Here is a 20271-nt window from a genome sequence, read left to right as displayed (position 1 = left end):
AATCAAGTAAATAAATAAAATCTAAGGAAGTTATAGAAATATTGTCTCACCTTTTCATTTATCTTGCCTCTTGTTGTAGACTGATTTCCCTCTGGACTCTGGACTTCTCTTGGGTTTACAATCTGTTGACGCAGTCCATAAGGGTTTTCAGCCATCTATCTATCTATCTATCTATCCTTCCTTCCTTTCTTTCTTTAAATCTTCAGCTGAAAACCATTATGGACAGAGTCAACAGACTATGAACCCAAGAGAGGTCCAGGGGGAAATCAGATGCAGTGAGAGACAAGTTGGAGGAAGAAGTGAAACATCATTTTAACAATTGACTTGGAGCTTTATTTATTTATTCAATTATTTCTCTGTTCATCTATCTGTTTTTTTCTGAAAATTGATCTCTTCTTTCTGTATTTCCCTTTACTTTCTGTCAGTTCTTTCGAATGAATTCTATATTCTTGGGAACATTTAATTTCAATTCAATGGCGCCTTTGGTGGACTTCATATAGACGAATAGTTTCATGATTTTTTAATAATAATAATAATAATAATAATAATAATAATAATAATAATAATAATAATAATAATATAAGGAGACATCAGCCTGGGTTGTTTATATGGTAATGTAAAAACCCACAAACAAGGAAACCCCCTCCGGCCGATCATCAGCCAGACGCCCGCCCCTACGTACGCCTTGGCTAAACGCCACAACCAAATTTTGACCCCTTACGTCCCGAGTCGGTACAGCCTGCAGTCTTCGGCAGAGTTCTTAGAAGCCATCAAGGACGCCCCTGGTACCAGGATTATCGCCTCGCTGGACGTGGAGTCCCTATTTACGCACGTTCCTGTCGACGAAACCATAAATATAATCCTTGATCGTGTTTACAGGAATCAGTCGACAGCGCCCCTCAACATACCGGAAGCCTCGCTCCGTACGCTGTTGCAGATCTACACGAAGGCCCCTATCTCCTTCCACCGTGGCCAGATGTTCCGCCAAAAGGACGGCGTGGCGATGGGCTCCCCACTGGGGGTCCTCTTCGCTAACTTTTATATGGGCACCGTGGAGGAACGGGTCTTTGCCAGGATGCAGCAACCCCGCAGATATGAACGTTATATTGACGACATCTTTGTGCAAGTCGACGCCGAGGATGAGGTAGAAGCCCTCCGTCAACCATTTCAGCGGTGTAGTGTGCTGAATTACACAGTCGAACACAGACCCGACGATCGGCTCCCCTTCCTCGACGTCCTTGTAAGCAAGACGGAAGACGGTCTCCGTACTTCAGTCTACACAAAGAAGACCAAATTAGGACTTTGCCTCAACGGTGACACCGAGTGCCCGCCAAATTCAAAAGCACCACCGTCAGGGCCTTCGTCAGGAGGGCCCTCTCCCACTGCTCGACCTGGCAGGACACTCACCAGGAGCTCGACCGCGCCTCCCAAGTACTTGTGAATAACGGGTACTCAAATAAATTAATCAGCAAGGAAGTCCGCACAGCCCTGGAGAAATGGCACGGTAGCGAGAGCCCGCAGCCCCGCCCCCAGGATAATATCAAGCTCCACTACAAAGCCTTCATGAGTTCCCATTGCCGTGAAGAAGAGGACTCCATTAAGAAAATTATTTCTGAAAATGTATCCCGACTGACGATACCAAGAATATCGACTTCATCATATATTGCCAGAATCGGAGGACGCGCGACCTTATTATGAAAAATAACCCCTCTCCACAGGTACGGGAACCCCTGAACCAGACGCATGTAGTTTACTAGTCCGCGAATGCAGCGGCGCCTACGTAGGTATGACTACTATGCGACTATCGAAGAGACTCTCGTGCCACACCCAAGAGGCGGTTATCAAGAATCGCGCCCGCACCAAACATCAGGAGGCCATCTCCCGGGATAACCCCCTGATGCCCGTCGGTTGCGCCTGCTGAAGGCGCTCCTCATCCAACAAGTAAAACCTACACTGAATACGACGCAGGAAAAATTTCTCCTCCCTACGACTAGGACTAGGATAAAGATAGGGAAGTGGGGAATAGGGGAGAAGGAAGAGTACCTCTGGATACAATCCAGTTTAAGCCTAACGGCGGATACTCGGGATGGGAAAGATGGAAGGAAAAAAGGGAGGGAAAGTGAAATATAGTAGAAGAGATAAAAGTGAGGGGCAGACCCTCTTGCGAAGTTAGATTACTGGTTTAGCCACCATGCAAGGACAAGACAGAGAAGAAAGGCTCGGAATACAGTTCATTTGGTTCATCGCCTGATAACTGGAATTGATTTTATATGTTAGTAGTACTGAGATATACTAGCATCCCTTATGTTTTTAATTATTTGTTAATTATATGATTTATATTATTTTTTTTTCTAGTCAGTATTTATATACCTTGGTCTGGGGGGGGGTCAAAATTGACCTTTGGCTCAAGTCTACTCCACCAGTAGTGATCTCTGACTTGGTTGATGGTGACATCTCTAGTAGTTGTGAATAAGTTATCGTCTTCTAAACTTAATTTGTCCCAAGTTTTCTGCCCAAGTCTATGGAACCTGACATTCAGAGGCTCCAATTTGGAGTGAATATGCAACTCCCTTATTGTATTGAAGTATGGGGGACTTTCCATATACGCTTGCCTCAGAACTTTATTCTGAACTGCTTGCATTTTACTAAGTGCTGTTTTACTCAGTGCACCAAATATGATTGCTGGGTATTCTAGCTGTGGCCTGGCTAGTGATTTATATAGTTTAAGTTGAGTTTTTGTTGACTGTCCTTTGAACCTTTTCAGTCTACTGACAGTTTTCCTCGAGCAGAAATTGAGAGGAGCTGGAATACGAGTATGAGTAGACCTGCCACCAACAATGACACCACCGATCACGACAACTCCACGGAAGACAACGCCCCCGAATGAGGTACTCCTCCAGCCGATGGAAATCAAATTAGCCGTGACGTCCCACAGCGTAGCGCAATGCCCATCAACGTTACAGCGCCGCTCAGGACGTCCAGGCGGCTGCAGGATATGCTGCAACGCAACCATCGGCTCGAAGAAAGTGGCTTGATACCTGGCTCAGGCAACCAATGAAAACGAAGACTCACCGCCACCAGCCAATAGGAGACAAGCATGGGGCAGACCCCCTGCTGTCAACCACAGATATAAGGATGACGGACACCGGACACCGCATTACGGGCTGCTCTATGAGCAAGAGCCCATGCTGGCACAAGGCCAGCTTAATCTTAAACAACAACGGGACACCGGCCACACCGCACCAAGGTCAGTCCACCCTCAGCTTCCCAGCCCGAGGATGTCTGGCAGCTCAGACGAAAGCTCGCTTTAAGAAAGAGAGAGAGAAAATCGTTAATGACTTTGATGACTATGGTATCATAGTTTATCTGTAAAATTCAAATATATACACCTATTTTGACACTGTATTTGACCATGACCTCTATAGGCGCGCTACTAGCCTGTTTAAGTAGCACGGAAAAAGCCGCTATTCGCAAAATAGAGAAGAATCTCTACAAGTGTAACGCTGCTGAAGTAGCCATTACTTTTAATAAAATAATAATAATAATAATAATAATAATAATAATATTCCTTTAAAGCTTGAATTTCAAGTCAGTGGCCTCTTTGGTGGACTTGTTCCATATGCGTAGGACTCAGGTTTTAGTAATAATAATAATAATAATAATAATAATAAGAAAGCCTTCGACATGATACCACACACATGGCTAATAGAATGCCTGAAAATATATGGGGCAGAGGAAAACAACATCAGCTTCCTCAAAAATACAATGCACAACTGGAATACAATACTTACAAGCTCTGGAATAAGACTAGCAGAGGTTAATATCAGGAGAGGGATCTTCCAGGGAGACTCACTGTCCCCACTACTCTTCGTAGTAGCCATGATTCCCATGACAAAAGTACTACAGAAGATGGATGCCGGGTACCAACTCAAGAAAAGAGGCAACAGAATCAACCATCTGATGTTCATGGACGACATCAAGCTGTATGGTAAGAGCATCAAGGAAATAGATACCCTAATCCAGACTGTAAGTATTGTATCTGGGGACATCAGGATTGAGTTTGGAATAGAAAAAATGCGCCTTAGTCAACATACAGAAAGGCAAAGTAACGAGAACTGAAGGGATAAAGCTACCAGATGGGAGCAACATCAAACACATAGATGAGATAGGATACAAATACCTGGGGATACTGGAAGGAGGGGATATAAAACACCAAGAGATGAAGGACACGATCAGGAAAGAATATATGCAGAGACTCAAGGCGATACTCAAGTCAAAACTCAACGCCGGAAATATGATAAAAGCCATAAACACATGGGCAGTGCCAGTATTCAGATACAGCGCAGGAATAGTGGAATGGACGAAGGTAGAACTCTGCAGCATAGATCAGAAAACCAGGAAACATATGACAATACACAAAGCACTACACCCAAGAGCAAATACGGACGGACTATACATAACACGAAAGGAAGGAGGGAGAGGACTACTAAGTATAGAGGAATGCGTCAACATCGAGAACAGAGCACTGGGGAAATATCTGAAAACCAGTGAAGACGAGTGGCTAAAGAGTGCATGGGAAGAAGGACTAATAAAAGTAGACGAAGACCCAGAAATATACAGAGACAGGAGAATGACAGACAGAACAGAGGACTGGCACAACAAACCAATGCACGGACAATACATGAGACAGACTAAAGAACTAGCCAGCGATGACACATGGCAATGGCTACAGAGGGGAGAGCTAAAGAAGGAAACTGAAGGAATGATAACAGCGGCACAAGATCAGGCCCTAAGAACCAGATATGTTCAAAGAACGATAGACGGAAATAACATCTCTCCCATATGTAGGAAGTGCAATACGAAAAATGAAACCATAATCCACATAGCAAGCGAATGTCCGGCACTTGCACAGAACCAGTACAAAAATAATACACCTAAATTCAGGAGACGAATTCGTTCCTTGCTAAAACATTCGGAGGTCAGAAGATTCCGAATGTGCACTGGGCCAACTATTAAACATTTTGTTGGAAAACAGAAATAAAACTCTTAGTAAACGGAGCAATACTAAAACCTGATACTAGAAAACGAAGCACCGTTTGGTTGATGCAGTTGCCTGCCCAGAGTTACAAGCAAAAAAAAAATAAATAAATAAATAAAATAAAAGCCAGCTAGTTTCTCTTTTCCTATACTCCAAAATATTCATATATAAATTTTTCGCTCTCAGGTTTCAGTAAACTGGATAAAAAAAAATAAAAAATCAGCGAAAGTTTCTTCGGAACAATCGAGTTTTCTGTACATCGTATAATCAAGGCCACGTAAAATAGATCTATCTTTCGGTGTCAGCGGTGTAATGCTGTCTGAAGCTTGAACCACGGCCCGGTGGTGGCTTGGCTTATATCGTTGTCGGATGTACGATTATGGCTAACTTTAACATAAATCAAAATTAAAACTACTGAGGCTAGAGGGCTGCAATTTGGTACGTTTGATGATATTAGAGTGGATGATCAACATCCCAGTTTGCAGCCCTCTAGCCTCGGTAGTTTTTAAGAACTAAGGGCGGACAGGAAAAAGTGCGGACGGACAGACAAAGCCGGCTCAGCGGTTTAATAAAAAAAAAAAAAAAAAAAAAAAAAAACACACACACACACAATACAATTGTCTCTACTTTGATTTCCTGTTACAAAATCTACCTCGCATAGAGTGGGTTTATCATTGAAATGAATAGGCACGTGCGTGAATGCTTTCATTGTAGCGAATTTTGCTTTGGTTTCCGTGATGTCCGAAAATGGGAAATTAGATTTTACGTTCGGGAAAAGAACTATTTTTGTTTTGTTTCATGGACTAATCAGTTTTTCTATTGAAGAAATTAATTACTTTCTGATTCCCGTTGTATGTTTATCTCGTTTAACGAGATGAAAACAAGCTTACATACTCTATTGTTGTCATTAAAAAGAATAAGTCTTTCAAAATGTTAGAAATAGTTCCAATAATACGATATATTTTTAATGTTAAAGAGAGCTTCCATCATTTAAATAAACATAACTTGATAACTTGAATGTGAAATATAGACAGGCCACTAAATAATTGTTATGCTCTTACCAGATATAGAGATAAAAAAAATATTCTGATAGAATTTTACACAAATAAACGTAAAATCTATGGAAAAATAGAGGTTTTTTACTCTTTTTAAACAACTTAATTCCAATTAAGTAAGTCTTTTATAATAATTATGAATACAGTTTAAATCAACGAAATGAATTTTTAGAAATTTCTTGTGGAAAAATATACAGACAAGTTTTGCTTCCTTTATTATATATAATTTAATTCCAGTAAAGAAGTTCTGTTCTCCTTATAAATAATTTTAAATCCGTTTCATGCATATGTGCACTGTACCCCGTTGGGGTTAGTGCCGTCAGTCCACTTCACGCGGTGCACTGTAGGCATTACTTAAGGTTCTTTGCAGCGTCCCTTTGGTCCCTAGCTGCAACCCCTTTCATTCCTTTTACTCAACCTCAGTTGGTATTCTGACTTCCACCTCTCACATAATTGTTTTTTAGTGCGATTACGAGGTTTTCCTCCTGTTACACCTTCCAGTTCTTACTCTCAATTTCCTTTTCAGCGCTGAATGACCTCATAGGTCCCAGCTCTTCGGCCTTTGGTCTGAATTCTGCATTCCAGTGCCAGTTCCTATATGCATAATAAACAAAAAAAAACTTACGACTTATTTTTTTTAAAAATTTAAAAAAGTCTTTGAACTTGAAACAAACACAAACATCTCCCTTAGTCAGGTTTTCTCTCCCCTGATCCGATACGCTGAAAAAAAAAAACTCAGGAGCATTTTCCCTTGAAATAATGATAACGATAATTGTATGTCATTAAGGAAATTGCCCCATTACCTGTCGGCCTTGGAAGTTTTCCCCCTGGAAAGAGAAAAAAAAAACTTCCAGGAATTTCCGAAAGACGAGAAATTTTTTTCCTCTCTCTCTCTCTCTCTCTCTCTCTCTCTCTCTCTCATCCTGCTTTAGAAAGGGCGCGATTCTAATTATGATTTGGGATATCTTATATCATTTATTGGAATTTTCATAAAGACATTGGTGGTGTTTATTATTATTATTTTTTATTTATTTATTTTTTTTTTTTTTGCTCTATCACAGTCCTTCAATTCGACTGGGTGGTATTTATAGTGTGGGGTTCCGGTTTGCATCCTGCCTCCTTAGGAGTCCATCACTTTTCTTACTATGTGCGCAGTTTCTAGGATCACACTCTTCTGCATGGAGCTACTTCAGCCTCTAGTTTTTCTAGATTCCTCTTCAGGGATCTTGGGATCGTGCCTAGTGTTCCTATGATTATGGGTACAATTTCCACTGGCATATCCCATATCCTTCTTATTTCTATTTTCAGATTTTCATACTTATCCATTTTTTCCCTCTCTTTCTCTTCAATTCTGGTGTCCCATGGTATAGCGACATCAATGAGTGATACTTTCTTCTTGATTTTGTCAATCAACGTCACGTCTGGTCTATTTGCATGTATCACCCTATTCTGTTCTGATAGCAGGTCCCAGAGGATCTTTGCCTGATCGTTTTCTATCACTCCTTCAGGTTGGTGCTCGTACCACTTATTACTGCAAGGTAGCTGATGTTTCTTGCACAGGCTCCAGTGGAGGGCTTTTGCCACTGAATCATGCCTCTTTTTGTACTGGTTCTGTGCAAGTGCCGGACATTCGCTTGCTATGTGGTTTATGGTTTCATTTTTTGTATTGCACTTCCTACATATGGGAGAGATGTTATTTCCGTCTATCGTTCTTTGAACATATCTGGTTCTTAGGGCCTGATCTTGTGCCGCTGTTATCATTCCTTCAGTTTCCTTCTTTAGCTCTCCCCTCTGTAGCCAATGCCACGTGTCATCGCTGGCTAGTTCTTTGGTCTGTCTCATGTATTGTCCGTGCATTGGTTTGTTGTGTCAGTCCTCTGTTCTGTTTGTCATTCTCCTGTCTCTGTATATTTCTGGGTCTTCGTCTACTTTTATTAGACCTTCTTCCAATGCAATCTTTAGCCACTCATCTTCAATGGTTTTCAGATATTGCCCCAGTGCTCTGTTCTCGATGTTGACGCAGTCCTCTACACTTATTAGTCCTCTCCCTCCTTCCTTTCGTGTTATGTATAGTCCGTCCGTATTTGCTCTTGGGTGTAGTGCTTTGTGTATTGTCATATGTTTCCTGGTTTTCTGATCTATGCTGCGGAGGTCTGCCTTCGTCCATTCCGCTATTCCGGCACTGTATCTGATTACTGGCAATGCTCATGTGTTTATGGCTTTTATCATGTTTCCGGCGTTGAGTTTTGACTTGAGTATCGCCTTGAGTCTTTGCATATATTTTTTCCTGATCGTGTCCTTCATCTCTTGGTGTTTTATATCCCCTCCTTCCATTATTCCCAGGTATTTGTATCCAGTCTCATCTATGTGTTTGATGTTGCTCCCATCTGGTAGCTTTATCCCTTCAGTTCATGATACTTTGCCCTTTTGTATGTTGACTAAGGCGCATTTTTCTATTCAAAACGCCATCCTGATGTCCCCAGATATAATCCTTACAGTCTGGATTAGGGTATCTATTTCCTTGATGCTCTTCCCATACAGCTTGATGTCGTCCATGAACATCAGATGGTTAATTCTGTTGCCTCTTTTCTTGAGTTGGTACCCGGCATCCATCTTCTGTAGTACTTTTGTCATGGGAATCATGGCTACTACGAAGAGTAGTGGGGACAGTGAGTCTCCCTGGAAGATCCCTCTCCTGATATTAACCTCTGCTAGTCTTATTCCAGAGCTTGTAAGTATTGTATTCCAGTTGCGCATTGTATTTTTGAGGAAGCTGATGGTGTTTTCCTCTGCCCCATATATTTTCAGGCATTCTATTAGCCATGGGTGTGGTATCATGTCGAAGGCTTTCTTATAGTCTATCCATGACATGCTCAGGTTGGTTTTCCTTCTCCTACTGTTATTCATTGCCATTTTGTCTATCAGGAGCTGGTCTTTTGTGCCCCTATACTTCATTCTGCAGCCTTTCTGTTGGTGGGGGATTGTGTTTGTCTCCTCTAGGTGTTATTATTATTATTATTATTATTATTATTATTATTATTATTATTATTATTATTATTTTATTATTATTATTATTATTATTATTATTATTATTATTATTATTATTATTAATGAACACCACATTCTTTTGTAGCATTAATGTTAAGTCAATGGCCCTTGTGGTGTGCTTGTTCCATACGAATAGGGTTCATCTTCTGAATAATAATAATAATAATAATAATAATAATAATAATAATAATAATAATAATAAACACCATATTATTTGGAAGCTTGAATTTCAAGTCAGTGGCCCCTAAGGTGGGCTTATTCCATACGAATAGGTTTCACCATCCGAATAATAATAATTTAGCTATTTCCTAGAGAATTCTTGTATACTGTTTTGACCAACTTCTTGTTTTTAGCAAACTTGCGATACTTCGCATTGGCAATTCTTCCTGCCGTCTACCGCTCGCGATTCTTGACGTAACTTCTGGAAGTATCGGCGGGCCTAGGAAACCAATTTCTCCTGCGTCCCGCGCCTACAGTATCTGTTGTCTTAAATTGTTCGTGTCTGTGTGGACCGCCTTCCGCTGGAGATATTTGAGAAAGCAATTTAAGTTTGTGTGGCCTTTTAACTCTGTGCGCGCGGGGGACGGGGAGAGAGAGAGAGAGAGAGAGAGAGAGAGAGAGAGAGAGAGAGAGAGAGAGAGAAAAGGAGAAATGTGAAAGAGAATGAGAGAAAGGAGGGAATAAGAGAGAGAAAGAAAAGAGTAGAAAAGTGAAAGGGAGAGAGTGAGAGAGAGGGGGGGAATAAGAGAGAGAGAGAAAAGAGGAGAAATGTGAGAGAGATAGAGAGAAAAGAGGAGAAATGTGAAAGAGAGAGTGATGGAGAGGGGGGAATAAGAGAGACAGAAAAGAGGAGAAATGTGAAAGAGAGAGAAAGAGAATGAGAGATGGGGGAATAAGAGAGAGAGAAAAGAAGAGAAATGTGGAAAGAGAGAGAGAGAGAGAGAGAGAGAGCGAGTTCATGCGATGCAATGCGGCATTTATTCTAACCGCCCTTAGTCTATCCCCGTTAAATTTACGCAAAAATTATTTTCATTTTTTCACTCAGTCAATTTTTCGTTCTGAAGTAATTAGGGGACAGGAATCCTGAAAATGAAATAAATAATCTACATTTTACTTTTACGTTTTACTCTTTTATTCCTAAACAAATTTTGGTTTTAACCCACCAATAGTGATATAGTATATATATTATATATATATATATATATATATATTATATATATATATATATATATATATATATATATATATATAATATATATATAGTATATATATATATATATATATATATATATATATATATATATATATATATATATATATATATATATATATATATATATATATATATATATATATATATATATATATATATATATATATATATATGCATTTGTATTTACATATATAAATTATGTATTAATAAGTGGTGAATGCAAATCAAATATAATGTCATTATACATAAATATATATATATATATATATATATATATATATATATATATATATATATATATATATAATATATATATATATATATATATATATATATATATATATAAGGATATAACCTTGTAATTACAGTGGCAGTTTAATTCAGGTGTTCTATACCAAAAAATATATATATTGGCCGTCTTTCGTAACATTCAAGAACACAAGACCAAAATACATAAGTTTAACATACACACATCCAAAACTTGATAAAAAGATTTTTTTATATATAAACATTTTTTAAATGTCTACTGTAACACTATCTAGCTCAGTAACCGAAGTACGAACCGGGTATGTTAGGGCTAATGATTTAGTAATTATTTCCCAGCCATTGTTATAATGAAAATGGCCCCACTCATAAATATGCAAATGAGCGTATCATGATGCCCTGGTCTCATTTCATTCATTGTATTGGGAATTGTGACAATGTTGGGCAGAGGTCACAGGGTTGGTACACAAGATTTTTTTTTTTTATGTGCTTCATATTTTCTTTTGTCTTACACCATATTCATTCACGTTCTCTGCTGACGTATCCTGAACAGGTGTTTCTCTTTTTTACTTACATTTACATAATAATTACTTAATAAATATATTTAATGATCAGTTGATTGATTGATTGAGTTATTTATTTTTATTTATTTATTTATCACCTTTTGTGGACTTATTCCATATGAATAGGATTCATCATCTGGATGATAATAATAATAATAATAATAATAATAATAATAATAATAATAATAATAATAATAATAAAGTGGCGCCGTGGCAGAGTGGGTTAGGTCGTCAATGGACTGATTAAGCAAGACTGGGGCTGGTCAGTCGTTGGATGGGTGACCGCTCTCCTCGGTGTTGATTCCTTGGGAAAGGGTCTTTACCATAATTTCCTCATTCTACTCAGCTGTAACTGAGTACCTATCCCTGATGGGGTAGGGTCCAGCTATGGGCTAAATAGCAAAACTCAGCAATGATGGAAAGAAATGAAGGAATATACGACAACGACGTAAATGGAACCTCTGGCAACAGAGGAGCTTCGTATTCAATCCAATTGAAGGGGAAGACGGTCAAGTACTTGGAGGTCGTCATCCAGCAACTGACCACCACAACGACAATAACCAACAGCCTGAGATTGGAGCTGCAGAAGCAAACCAAAGGAAGAAATGGACAAGAGAAGAAAAATAGGAAATATGGAGATGCTACATCAGAAGCAACCCGACGGAGAGAGGATATAGAGGAAGGTTGGTCAACATCTGGAATGAGAGGAATAACACCCCCCAAACAGTGCAGAGGCTGGCAGACAAAGTAAGGAACATAAAGAAAAAGAACTGGCTCTCCCCAACAGAAAGAGAAGAACTGGAAAGGGAAATGTCACACGACAACGAATTACACGAAGACGAACTGAGAGACGATGCCACAGAAGACGACAGGTATCAAACAACGGCACTCCAAGATACACCGACGAAGTAACAGAGAAAACGGGATGTGTAGAATAGATTAGACAATAGATGGAGCCTGATACAGAGAGAACAAATATCCCCTCCATGAAAGCCTACAACACCAAGAAATTAAGGGAGAAAACAAGTGAGGTCAATGAAATAATGGGAATAATACACACCATCAGTATCACTGAAACAAATAACTTGGCATATGCAGGAGCAAGATTATTAGCAGAACTGATGGGGAATCGAACACCAACACCACCAGCACAACCAACCCAACAGAAACCAAAACAACAACCTCCTTGGAAAAGGCGACTGGAAAAGCAAATCATGGTGATGAGATCTGACTTGAGTAAACTGAAAAATGATGGCAGAAAAAAGGCTAAGAAGCAAGAAAACAAGGGAGGAACTCAACGAGAAATACAAAGTACTAAACAAAACAATAGAAGATGTAAAACAGAGGCTTAAGGTCAAAGCACATAAGATCCAACGGTACATGAACAGGAATAAGGGATACCAACAGAACAAACTATTTGGAACCAACCAGAAAAGACAATACAGCCAACTAAGAGGGGAAGACAACCACCAAGAAATTCCTGAAGCCGAACCAAGTAAGAGACTCTGGGAAAACATATGGAGCAATCCGGTATCACACAACAAACATGCAACATGGCTCCAGGAAGTCAAGGAAGAAGAAACAGGGAGAATAAAACAAAGATTCACAGAGATCATGACAGACAAAGTCAGAAACCAAATAAAGAAAATGCCAAACTGGAAAGCCCCAGGTCCCGATGAAGTCCATGGATACTGGCTCAAAAACTTCAAGGCCCTACACCCACGAATAACAGAACAACTCCAGCATTGTATCTCAAATCACCATGCACCCAAATGGATGACCAAAGGAAGAACATCCTTAGTACAAAAAGACAAGAGTAAGGGAAATATAGCCAGTAACTTCAGGCCTATCACCTGCCTACCAAATAATGTGGAAGTTACTAACAGGTATCATCAGTGAAAGGCTTACAACTACCTAGAGGAGACAAACACCATCCCCCACCAACAGAAAGGCTTCAGAAGGAAGTGTAGGGGCACAAAAGACCAGCTCCTGATAGACAAAATGGTAATGAAGAACAGTAGGAGACTGAAAACCAACCTAAGCATGGCATGGATAGACTATAAGAAAGCCTTCGACATGATACCACACACATGGCTAATAGAATGCCTGAAAATATATAAGGCAGAGGAAAACACCATCAGCTTCCTCAAAAATACAATGTGCAACTGGAATACCATACTTACAAGCTCTGGAATAAGACTAGCAGAGGTTAATATCAGGAGAGGGATCTTCCAGGGCGACTCATTGTCCCCATTACTCTTCGTAGTAGCCATGATTCCCATGACAAAAGTACTACAGAAGATGGATGCCGGGTAACAACTCAAGAAAAGAGGCAACAGAATTAACCATCTGATGTTCTTGGACGACATCAAGCTGTATGGGAGGAGCATCAAGGAAATAGATACCCTAATCCAGACTGTAGGGATTGTATCTCGGGACATCAGGATGGAGTTTGGAATAGAAAAATACGCCTTAGTCAACATACAAAAAGGAAAAGTAACGAGAACTGAATGGATAAAGTACCAGATGGGCAACATCAAACATAGATGAGACTGAAGATACAAATACCCCTGGGAATAATGGAAGGAGGATATAAAACACCAAGAAAGAAGGACACCCCCCCCCCCGATCAGGAAAGAATATATGCAGAGACTCAAGGCGATAATCAAGTCAAAACTCAACACCAGAAATATGATAAAAGCCATAAACCCATGGGCAGTGCCAGTAATCAGATACAGCGCAGCAATAGTGGAATGGACGAAGGCAGAACTCTGCAGCATAGATCAGAAAACCAGGAAACATATGACAATACACAAAGCACTACACCCAAGAGCAAATACGGACAGACTATACATAACACGAAAGGAAGGAGGGAGAGGACTACTAAGTATAGAGGACTGCGTCAACATCGAGAACAGAGCACTGGGGAAATATCTGAAAACCAGTGAAGACGAGTGGCTAAAGAGTGCATGGGAAGAAGGACCAATAAAAGTAGACGAAGACCCAGAAATATACAGTGAAAGGAGAATGACAAACAGAACAGAGGACTGGCGCAACAAACCAATGCACGGACAATACATGAGACAGACTAAAGAACTAGCCAGCGATGACACGTGGCATTGGCTACAGAGGGGAGAGCTAAAGAAGGAAACTGAAGGAATGATAACAGCGGCACAAGATCAGGCCCTAAGAACCAGAAATGTTTGAAAGAAAGATAGACGGAAATAACATCTCTCCCATATGTAGGAAGTACAATATGAAAAATGAAACCATAATCCACATAGCAAGCGAATGTCCGGCACTTGCACAGAACCAGTACAAAAAGAGGCATGATTCAGTGGCAAAAGCCCTCCACTGGAGCCTGTGCAAGAAACATCAGCTACCTTGCAGTAATAAGTGGTACGAGCACCAACCTGAAGGAGTGATAGAAAACGATCAGGCAAAAATCCTCTGGGACTATGGTATCAGAACGGATAGGGTGATACTGCAAATAGACCAGACGTGACGTTGATTGACAAAGTTAAGAAGAAAATATCACTCATTGATGTCGCAATACCATGGGACACCAGAGTTGAAGAGAAAGAGAGGGAAAAAAGTATAAGTATCAAGATTTGAAAATAGAAAAAAGAAGGATATGGGATATGCCAGTAGAAATTGTACCCATAATCATAGGGTGCACAATCCCAAGATCCCTGAAAAGGGAATCTAGAAAAAAAAACAAACTAGAGCTGAAGTAGCTCCAGGACTCATGCAGAAAAGTGTGATCCTGAAACGGCGCACATAGTAAGAAAAGTGATGGACTCCTAAGGAGGCAGGATGCAACCCGGAACCCCACACTATAAATACCACCCAGTCGAATTAGAGGACTGTGATAGAGAGAAAAAATAATAATAATAATAATAAAAATAAACACCATTTTCTTTGGAAGTTTAAATTTCAAGTTAATTACCACTTTTGTGGGCTTCTTCCACATAAACAAGGTTCATCTTCATCTGAATATAATAATATAAAATAATAATAATAATTAATAATATAATAATAATAACAAAATATATAATAATAATAATAAATAATAAATAATAAGTAATAAAATCAACATATTGGAGTTTGAATATGACCTCTCTTGTGGGCTTCTTCCGCATAAAGGGGTTCTTATTCTTGATAATAATAATAATAATAATAATAATAATAATAATAATAATAATAATAATAATGGTCTTATTGAAAGATATGGCTACATCAGTTGCATTCAACTTGTAAATAGTCTTCTCTATTTTTCTAATAATAGCTTTCTATTATTAGAAAAATAGAGAAGGCTATTTACAAGTTGAATGCAGCTGATGCAGCAATATCTTTCAATTAGACTTGTTTGAAAGAGGGTCTCCTTCCAATAAATAATAATAATAATAAAAATAATTAATCTCCATATTTCCTTATTTTCTTCTCTTGTCCATATCTTTCTTTGGCTTGCTTCTGTAGCTCCAATCTCAGGCTGTTGGTTACTGGCGTTGTTGTGGTCAGTTGCTGGATGACGACCTCCAAGTACCTGACCGTCTTCCCCTTCAATTGGGTTGAATACCTGGCTGCCGGACGAAGGTCCTCTGTTGCCAGAGGTTCCATTTACGTCGTTGTCGTTTATTCCTTCATTTCTTAACATCATTGCTGAGTTTTGCTATTTAACCCATAGTTGGACCCTACCCATCAAGGGATAGGTACTCATTTACAGCTGAGTCGACTGAGGAAATTATGGTAAAGATCCTTTCCCAAGGAATCAACGCCGAGGAGAGCGGTCACCCATCCAACGACTGACCAGCCCCAATGTTGCTTAACCAGTCCATTGACGACCTAACCCACTCTGCCCACCAACAGAAAGGCTTCAGAAGGAAGTGTAGGGGCACAAAAGACTAGCTTCTGATAGACAAAATGGTAATGAAGAACAGTAGGAGACTGAAAACCAACCTAAGCATGGCATGGATAGACTATAAGAAAGCCTTCGACATGATACCACACACATGGCTAATAGAATACCTGAAAATATATAAGGCAGAGGAAAACACCATCATCTTCCTCAAAAATACAATGCGCAACTGGAATAAAATACTTACAAGCTCTGGAATAAGACTAGCGTAGGTTAATATCAGGAGAGGGATCTTCCAGGGCGACTCACTCTCCCCACTACTCTTGGTAGTAGCCATGATTCCCATGACAAAGGTACTACAGAAGATGGATGCCGGGTACCAACTCAATAAAAGAGGCAACAGAATTAACCATCTGATGTTCATGGACGACATCAAGCTGTATGGTAAGAGCATCAAAGAAATAGATACCCTAATCCAGACTGTAAGGATTGTATCTGGGGACATCAGGATGGAGTTTGGAATAGAAAAATGCACCTTAGTCAACATACAAAAAGGAAAATTAACGAGAACTGAAGGGATAAAGCTACCAGATGGGAGCAACATCAAACACACATAGATGAGACTGGATACAAATACCTGGGAATAATGGAAGGAGGGGATATATAAAACACCAAGAGATGAAGGACACGATCAGGAAAGAATATATGCAGACTCAAGGCGATAACTCAAGTCAAAACTCAACACCAGAAATATGATAAAAGCCATAAACACATGGGCAGTGCCAGTAATCAGATACAGCGCAGGAATAGTGGAATAGACGAAGGCAGAACTCCGCAGCATAGATCAGAAAACCAGGAAATATGACAATACACAAAGCACTACACCCAAGAGCAAATACGGACAGACTATACATAACACGAAAGGAAGGAGGGAGAGGACTACTAAGTATAGAGGACTGCGTCAAACATCGAGAACAGAGCACTAGGGCAATATCTGAAAACCAGTGAAGACGAGTGGCTAAAAGAGTGCATGGGAAGAAGGACTAATAAAAGTAGACGAAGACCCAGAAATTATTACAGAGACAGGAGAATGAGAAAAGAAACAGAGGACTTGCACAACAAACCAATGCACGGACAATACATGAGACAGACAAAGAACTAGCCAGCGATACACATGGCATGGTACAGAGGGGGAGAGCTAAAGAAGGAAACTGAAGGAATGATAACAGCGGCACAAGATCAGCCCTAGGAACCAGATATGTTCAAAGAACGATAGACAGAAATGACATCTCTCCCATATGTAGGAAGTGCAATACGAAAAATGAATCCATAAACCACGTAACAAACGAATGTCCGGCACTTGCACAGAACCAGTACAAAAAGAGGCATGATTCAGTGGCAAAAGCCCTCCACTGGAGCCTGTGCAAGAAACATCAGCTACCTTGCAGTAATAAGTGGTACGAGCACCAACCTGAGGTAATGATAGAAAACGATCAGGCAAAGATCCTCTGGGACTATGGTATCAGAACAGATAGGGTGATACATGCAAATAGACCAGACGTGACGTTGATTGACAAAATCAAGAAGAAAGCATCACTCATTGATGTCGCAATACCATGGGACACCAGAGTTGAAGAGAAAGAGAGGGAAAAAATGGATAAGTATGAAAATCTGAAAATAGAAATAAGAAGGATATGGGATATGCCAGTGGAAATTGTACCCATAATCATAGGAACGCTAGGCACGATCCCATGACCCCTGAAAAGGAATCTAGAAAAACTAGAGGCTGAAGTAGCTTCAGGACTCATGCAGAAGAGTGTGATCCTAGAAACGGCGCACATAGTAAGAAAAGTGATGGACTCCTAAGGAGGCAGGATGCAACCCGGAACCCCACACTATAAATACCACCCAGTCGAATTGGAGGACTGTGATAGAGCAAAAAAAAAAGAAAAATAATAATAATAATAATAATAATAATAAGCCGTTTTGTTTCACCTTACGATATTCGTGCTAGATTTTTGCGAATAGCGTGTTGCTCATAGATTCAATATTGACTTTATTCATCAAATCTGATGGCATTTCTTCAGAATTCATCATTAGAATTCGTTCTGCAACACACCAGATATAGATCCTGATTATCTGAACGAAGTTTTCATTGGAAAATGTAAATGAGTTACATTTGAGGAATATATTATATCGGTTCATCTAGTTTTAAGTAATTCAGTTGGACGATTTCTAATCCCCATCAATGCAGGACAGTCGTAATAAAGAGGGTATCAATACAGGTTCTTAAATTCTAATTAACTCTCACTTTAGGCAAGTTCTTATTCTTATCACTGCAGAACATTCGTAATGAAGAGCTTATCAATGCAGGTTTTTCAAATTCTGAGTAACTCTCACTTTAGGCAATTTCTTATTCTCCTCATAAATGCAGAACATGTAATGAAGAGATTATCAATGCAAGTTTCTTAAATTCTAAATAACTCTCACTTTAGGCAATTTCTGATTCTACTCAGCAATGCAGAACATGTAATGAAGAGATTATCAATACAGGTTTCTTAAATTCTAAGTAGATTATCAATACAGGTTCTCAAATTCCAAGTAACTCTCACTTTAGGCAAGTTTTTATTCTCATCAATGCAGAACATTCGTAATGAAGAGATTATCATTTCAGATTTCTCAAATTCTGAGTAACTCTCACTTTAGGCAAGTTTTGATTCTCCTCATCAATGCAGAACGTGTAATGAAGAGATTATTAATACAAGTTTCTTAAATTCTAATTAACTCTCACTTTAGGCCAGTTTTGATTCTCCTCATCAATGCAGAACATGTAATGAAGTGATTATCAATACAGGTTTCTTAAATTCTAAATATCTCTCACTTTAGGCAAATTATGATTCTTCTCACCAATGCAGAACATTCGTAATGAAGATATCAATACAGGTTCGTAAATTCTAAATATCTCTCACTTTACGCAAGTTCTGATTCTCCTCAATGCAGAAGATTCGTAATAGCAAAATTATCAATACAGGTTCTTGAATTCTAAGTAACTCTCACTTTAGGCAAGTTCTGATTCTCCTCATCAATGCAGAACATTCGTAACGAAGAGATTATCAATATAGGTTCTTTCATTCTTAGTAACTCTCACTTGGGCAAGTTCTGACTCTCCTCATCAATGCAGAACAATCGTAATGAAGAGATCATCAATACAGTTTCTTAAATTCTAAAATTAACTCTCCCTTGCACAATAACCGTTGCCCAAAGTAAACGTTTCTTTACTAAAAAGAAATAATACCCCAGTTTACAAACAGCAGAGCTCGGCAGTTCCAAAGAATTTCTAAAATTTGATTGCTTATTATCACGTTATTCCTTCCTACAAACGTAAATTATTTACGTTCTGGTCGATCACTCTCCCTCGCAAAAGAAAATATCTCCCTTGTAATGATACTGCGGAATCCGTTGTTACTATTTACAAACTTGTCAAGAATGATAAATGTTCCGGCCTCAGAAATTCAATAAGAAAGGAGAGAAAGTTTTGCATAACGTCAGACCAAGAGATGGATCCCTTCTGTGTTTGCTGAAAGTTTTGTATGAGTTGATGTAACTGTTAAGATTACACCACAAAAAAATATAAGATACGATTTGGTGGTTAGGAATGACAGTGAGATAGGCGGTTATTTCTTTGAGGTGTAAGAACTGGTACCTTGTAGTATGCTGTGGATATATATATATATATATATATATATATATATATATATATATATATATATATATATATATATATATATATATGTAGTATGTATGTATGCATATATATATATATATATATATATATATATTATATATATATATATATATATATATATATATATATGTGTGTGTGTATTTATGTATATACATACAATTGTAAGAGTGTCAATGTACTTAGATTTTGAAAATAATAGATTATATATATCCTATATATTTTGCATAATCAAGGAAGCAGACATAATTCTTAATATAGTGGATGTGTTTATGTGTGTATATATACATATATTTACATGGGTGTGTGTGTATAATGTATATATATAGTATATATATGTGTGGGTAAGTGTATATAAATATACATTTAATTATAAATATAGGCATGTGTATGTATACATACACACACACACACACACACACACACACACACATATATATATATATATATATATATATATATATATTATATATATATATATATATATATA

General features: G+C 38.7%; 1 protein-coding gene across 1 annotated transcript in view; it reads left to right on the top strand.

Annotated features, from left to right (window-relative positions):
- Window positions 1–3135: 3135 nt before the first annotated feature.
- Window positions 3136–20271, top strand: part of LOC135225562 (KRAB-A domain-containing protein 2-like) — a 74444-nt gene continuing 57308 nt past the window's right edge. The window contains exon 1 of the mRNA XM_064264832.1: window positions 3136–3247. Coding sequence (XP_064120902.1) covers window positions 3136–3247 — 112 coding nt within the window. The remainder of the gene's footprint in view (window positions 3248–20271) is intronic.

This window comes from Macrobrachium nipponense, chromosome 13 (assembly GCF_015104395.2).
Source record: "Macrobrachium nipponense isolate FS-2020 chromosome 13, ASM1510439v2, whole genome shotgun sequence".
In the NCBI taxonomy this organism is placed as follows: Eukaryota; Metazoa; Arthropoda; class Malacostraca; order Decapoda; family Palaemonidae; genus Macrobrachium; species Macrobrachium nipponense.
This window is presented reverse-complemented; position numbering and strand designations above follow the sequence as displayed.